Source organism: Egretta garzetta, unplaced genomic scaffold (assembly GCF_000687185.1).
Source record: "Egretta garzetta isolate BGI_Z169 unplaced genomic scaffold, ASM68718v1 scaffold51, whole genome shotgun sequence".
Classification (NCBI taxonomy): domain Eukaryota; kingdom Metazoa; phylum Chordata; class Aves; order Pelecaniformes; family Ardeidae; genus Egretta; species Egretta garzetta.
This window is the reverse complement of record NW_009258549.1, coordinates 3616228-3622227: the sequence shown is the minus strand read 5'-3', so window position 1 is coordinate 3622227 and position 6000 is coordinate 3616228. Positions and strand designations below refer to the sequence as shown.

General features: G+C 43.6%; 1 protein-coding gene across 4 annotated transcripts in view; it reads right to left on the bottom strand.

Moving 5' to 3' along the window:
- GRAP2 (GRB2 related adaptor protein 2) overlaps positions 1 to 6000 on the bottom strand; it is a 42379-nt gene that overhangs the window by 5726 nt on the left and 30653 nt on the right. For all 4 annotated transcript variants that reach the window (XM_035903211.1, XM_035903210.1, XM_009647760.2 and 1 more), the window contains 3 exons: positions 4397 to 4516; positions 2492 to 2660; positions 761 to 892 (listed from right to left, as the gene is read on the bottom strand). In XM_035903211.1, the coding sequence (XP_035759104.1) occupies positions 761 to 892; positions 2492 to 2660; positions 4397 to 4516 (421 nt within the window). The remainder of the gene's footprint in view (positions 1 to 760; positions 893 to 2491; positions 2661 to 4396; positions 4517 to 6000) is intronic.

The window sequence follows — 6000 nt, the reverse complement described above, 5'->3', positions numbered from 1 at the left end:
CTCTTTCCCCCAAAATTAATCAGGAAAAACTCTGAAGATAGCACCACTACTGCTGTTGTCATCTCCATTCCTATGCAAGCAAAGTAGTAAAGAAACCTCACACATCAGGGATGCAACATGATGAAAGAGTGCAGAGAGGGCACAGATTAGGGAGAAGGAATGTTCTAAAGGAAACCAAACTCTCCTAGGGTTACCACAGTCATTTCTCATCCCTGTGTTTTGTGGTGCTGAGTGTCAGTAGCATAACTCATAAATAAGAAACAGGCAGCAAGGCTTCATTTGTCCTACAGACTAGAGAGGAGTTCCTGAATCCATATATGTCTACCTGTGCAAGACTTGGGAGTGTTTCTCTGCACTATCACAGGATGATACTTTATGTCCTTTCCTAATCAAAGCAAGAACATGACACCATTCCTTGTTTTCCAGTTTTTGGGATGGAGCCCTAAAACTCCCTAGGAGTACTCCCAGGTTCCCAGTGAAAGGGCCACTGTACACTGACTTCTATTTTTTGCTGGTTTGTCAATCAATCACGGGTCACAGAACTAAATAAAAGCCCACATATTTATTACACATCGAAAGAGCTTCCCAGGCCAACACCATCATCGCTGCTACTCCCATACAAAGACCTGACTCTGCCTCCTAAAGCAGGTTCAGGGTGGAAGATTTTTGACAAAGTGACTGTTCAGTTGCTACTAAGCAATTAAGGCCAATGTTTCACGCGCCTGGGTTTGACACCCCAGCCCCTTGTTCCTCGTAGTACCTGTTGCTGCAGCAGTATGGGGATAGGATGCTCTACATATCTCTTGGCTATAGAAGAATGATCTTCTCCAGCTGCTCCGCCCAGGTGAAATCCTTCCCGGCCCATCCGTTCCAGGCTTCCAACACGCCTCTCCTGATGGAAAAAAGATCACAAAAGTGAGGTTTGCTTCCCACCACATCCTGGACTCAAGCTTAGCAGTTGTTGCATACTGATCACTACCACTACCCTGCACCTTGCAGTCTCTTCCAAAGGAAAGCTCCTGCCCTTTTGAACAGAAGGATCAATCAGGAATCCCATATTTTAGATCCTTGTCATAGCCATTTCCCAGCTGAAGCATGGGTAATAATGGGAGGTGCTGGCTGAAAATGTGGCCACTGATGTGAGGACCAGCACAGGACCCAAGCTCTTTTTGGAAATACTGCCCTTAGACTTCATTTGTCTCTGCACTGAGATCTGTATATTACTATCATTTTATCATATGGCTGTAGCATCTAGAAATTTGAGTAGTGAACAGAAACCCCACTGTGATGAGTGCTAAACATACCCTGCTGAGCCGATCACCATAACAAATGTACAGTGTTTGCCAAAGCAAACTTGACTCCTGTTCTTTCATGTCAGCCCAAACAGGTTGTTTTACTGATATACATGCATGCAGTCTTCCTTTTTCCTTCCCCAGACAATTCTTCGCTGTGATGTCTCTCTTATAGGTCCCATAGCCTCTATTTTATACCTTACTAATGCATTTTTAAAGCTCTGCATTAAGTGGTCTAGAAGGAGACAACACCACAAGCCCCTCCTTTGGACTGGAAGATGTATCATCTCTCTTTTCGGAGCCAGCAAGAATGACCCACATGCAGCCTATAAAACTTTACTGCTGCGGTGAGCAAGTCACGTACTTTCTGCCTTGCCTCTACCTGTGCATCCTGGTAATTTAATACCAGAATCTGTTTCCCAGTAAAGAAGGACTTTGGTTACTGCAGTGACCAGGCACGTTCACTCCCAGTACTGTGCGTGCAGTGCATGGCAGTCTCTACTATGTCATTTGCTTGTTCCCCTGGCACAAACCCAGATGTTAATTCAACTAGGATTTCCCTGCCTTGTCAAACATCTTCTACATCTTCCCTGAATGCACAGCTTGTTCCCATATCTGCTATGTTCTTCTCAGCAGTACTTTTCAGTTCCTGCCAGCCACTGCTCCAGATTCTGCCCTCGGTTCTTCCACACTCCTTACTGTGTTCACTTGGTAACAGAAGGTGGACGATTCTTCTGAGCAGACAAACTTTCAACTGTAATAACAGCTGCACTCTGGGTGCATTCAAGGACACTAAGACTCAAATTCTTCTCAGATACAACCTACCAGTCAGCTGTGTACCTGCCCTCATGAAATCTAGGCATTTCAATAAGGTAAGTCCTGCTTCCCTTGGATGTGTAAGGCATCTTAGAATTTCAGCTCTGGGGCCTAGCACAGCTTTAGCAAAGCATCTCTATGCAGGTTTGCAGTACTGCCTATTGCTATTCAATACAGAATCAGAAAATTCTGCTCAGTTATATAACTGTACATACCACTGAATCCACTAAAAATTGATGTTGCAGGGCCCACCAGTGTAGTGATGTGACTGGGTTTCCAAGGACAGACTCTCTGCCCTACCCCCCCAAGACATTCTCATGGGCTTGAATTCCTTCCACAGAAAGGTTTCTTACTGAGAATGCCTAAAGATAGTTTGTGTTTACCTTCTCTTCTCGGCTGTTGTCCCTCAGGAAGATCTGCTTCTGCCTGGAGATTGAAGTTGTCTTGTAGTAGTCCACCAGCTTGTTTAGTGAGTGGAATTTCTCTGTCCACAAGTAATAGTTACCCTTTGAATCCCTCATCACTTTGAAGTGTTGCACATCATCTTCATGCCTGGATCCAATTGGAAAAGTAAGAGATCATCAACTAAATTACACTTTTATCTTTTTTGAAAAAGCCTTTTCCAGAAGGGTACCAAAGCTTCTTGCTTGGCCAAATCTAGACTTCTGGAAAGTAAAGCAATGGCAGTTCTTGTGTGTACTGGACCTAGATGTGGCTCTGTGTTTCAAAAAACTCATCAGCTTACAAACATTGAGTGCTGCAGGACTGCCCAGTCACAAAGCACTATCAGAACAAAGCATAGGGTTTTAAAGCCTCTCCTTTGAAATAAAGGCCAGAGGAGCTTTCAGGGCCACAAATAGCTAATAGCTTTATTCTGTACTTTGTACAGGAGACAAAGCTGCCGTTATAGCTACCCACTAGCCTCTGCAGGTTCCTGTTAATGTCCAGTCTGCATTGACTGTAAGAGATGGTATTATACCTTTTCACACCATGGGCATCACCACTACATGCAGGCACAGTCACATGAAGCCATACGCTGAGTTTTATAATTGTATAATAGCTACTGTAATATCATTACTACTGGTCATTCTCCCTACCCAAAAGAAAAAAAAAAGGAATTATTAGTTGCTGTTACAAGCCAAATTAACAGTCTCAACCTTCTGCCCCTGCTTCCCCCCCTGTAACTCCCCTCCTCTTACCTCTTGTCTGACTTGGACAAGTCCCCTTTGCACCAGATCTGATCTGGTTTTGGCACCCACCTCCTTGCCCTGTGCAACTCCATGAACTCAGAACACTCGTCTCAGAGGCTACATCGGCACAAATAAACTAAACAGGGACCAGGCAGGGACTGAGTGCTATCCTGGAGCGCTACAGTCACACAAGCTGTTAAAGTGTTAGCATGGTCTAAACCAAAAAGCCCTCCCTTAGATGGTGGTGGCCATGGTTAGGGGGACAGAGTAGACCAGGAACTGCTTGCAGTGAGCTGCTTGAATACAGCTGTTCTGTGGGCCGAAGGGGATTTAGCCATATGGAGCTGAGCTCTGCCACATTGCTTGACCTCGGGGCCAGAGAAAGAGCCTGACTGTACTTAGTTTATTGCTGTAGATGTAATCAGAATGTTTTTCTGCATTCCTCCCAGATACTTTTTGAGCTCCCTGAATAAGAAAGTGCACACTGCTTGGAAAAGACATTGCTAACCACTACTCTAATTTAAAACTGGTTATCAGTTGTTTGACTGAAAACTAGGAAACCAACGATCATTTAAGAGCTCTGCTTTGAAGCAAACACTCTGAGAAAGGCTGGGCTACAATAAGTTGCTGAAATGCAGCTGGGCTGCAAGCAACTAAAAGCCATTCCTGTCCAATGGCTGTTCAGTGACCTGTGGGAAATAAGTTAACAATGTAATAGTCATCTCTTAATGGGTAGTAGTGGAATTCTTGGATTCAGTAACCAGAGCTGTCAGGGAATTAAAACAAATGGAAGGCACATGTTTTGCACCGTGGGAGGCGTTCCATGTACCACTTCGCTTTGCTGCAACTTCTGAGAAGCAGGTCACCAGGGGATGCAGCTTTGGAATAGGGCATTCACTGTGTCACTTGAAAAGAGGCAGAAACATTTGGGAATCGGATGCCTAATTTGTTCTCGTTCACAACACAGCAGCACTGCCAGTGACTGGCAGCATGCAAACTTCCCAAGAGGCTACGTCACATTAGGAATCCTGTCAAGAGAAGGCCAGGGGCACCATTAAACAGAAAAAGAAGCAGGAAAATGCTGTGAGCAGCAGATACCTGACAGAGATGGAGAAGTCACCGTGAGAGTTCTGACTGGCTCGGACAATGAAAGAGCCAACTCCTTTGCTCATGAGGACGTTCTCTGCTTCGTGGCGGGATATCCTCTCATCAAACCAGCTATCAAGTGGGAAAAATCATGGAGACATGAATAAGGAAGGTGAATTAAGGTAAGGAACAAAAAGTTGAGAGTAGGGAGAACATGAATAAGCAGGGTGGAGAAAAGACAAAACAAAAGGATCAGAGGAGCCCACATGACTACTCCCAGTGGCCGTGTACATGCTAAGGTACAGGGTATAGATGGGTGCAGACCATTTTCCTTCAGCAGTAAAAGCACGTAGATGCAAAAAGAACAATGTAAGCTTTGGTCTGCTAAGAAGCAACACTCAGCCGAAACTGTAATTACAGGCACAGTGAAGTAAGGTTTAGTCAAAGAAATTTTAAATTACAAATGTGTATTTATACACATATATACACACATAATTCTCAGATGTATACATCAAATTGCTTTTGGTAACCTGATTGAAGACTACTAGACTGTGATGGATATATTGCAAGGGACGCACATAAATTTTAAGCAGAATCAAGCCATGAAAGTTTTAGTACTAATAAACGGGTTCCTGCAAGAGTTATAATACCACAAAATTGCAGAAACACAGAATACATAAGCAGACTTATGTAAATTTAGCCAGACATAACAAACGATAGTGTAAGGCACTGGACTAATAATGAGAAAGTCACCATAAACAGTTAAATAATACAGTGTCAATAGGAATTTTTCAGTAGAGAAAAAAAAACATGTACACGCATATATGTCCACTCCACAGCTAATAAGATCTACAATCTGCGGTCTTCTGGTTTTACGTAATGCTTAATTGCCTGTATTGCATAAAAATTAAGGGCTGACAGTTTCATAAGCTCTGACATTTCCACATTTGAGTTTCATTATACTTTTCTTTACTATCATCACAGTGTACCTATGTATCATTAGCAAAGGGAAATCAGACTTTAATCAACATTGATAACTGGTCTCAATGAATACTTGACAAGAGAAAGATGGGAAAAAACAGCCCATCAAAAATAGGAGACAGCTTTCTTCCTACATCTGGTTCTAGCATCTGGCCTGAACTGCTTCGAAGTGCAGATCTGCTACTCTTAGAAAAGCGTCAAAGTGGAAATATTTTTTCACAGCTCTTGCACAGAGAAAGCATCATGAGAAAAATGTGTGTGAAAAAAGAAGCTCCTAGTGTCCCTGCATGATGCCACAGCCCTGTGAAAGAGCGAACAAGAACAACTGACTGGGAGATCTTGTCCCCTTGAGAAAAGTACGAGGCCATATCTGCACAGCAAACTAATAATGTCCTTCAGCTCAGCCAAGCAGGCTGGCTTATGACCGAAATGGACGCTAAGTGCTGTCTCCAGAGGGGACAGTGGCACTTATTTGTACCCACAAAATCCATGTGCACTCCCAGGTTGCATGCTCAGAGCACCGGTGTGGTACAGCTAGCAGTACTGGGCTTGGTACATGCTCTCTTGAAATGCTGCAGCACTTTTTCAAAAGAGGAGAATTAGAGGGACTTTAGGGAGCATTTCTGCCAACTGAA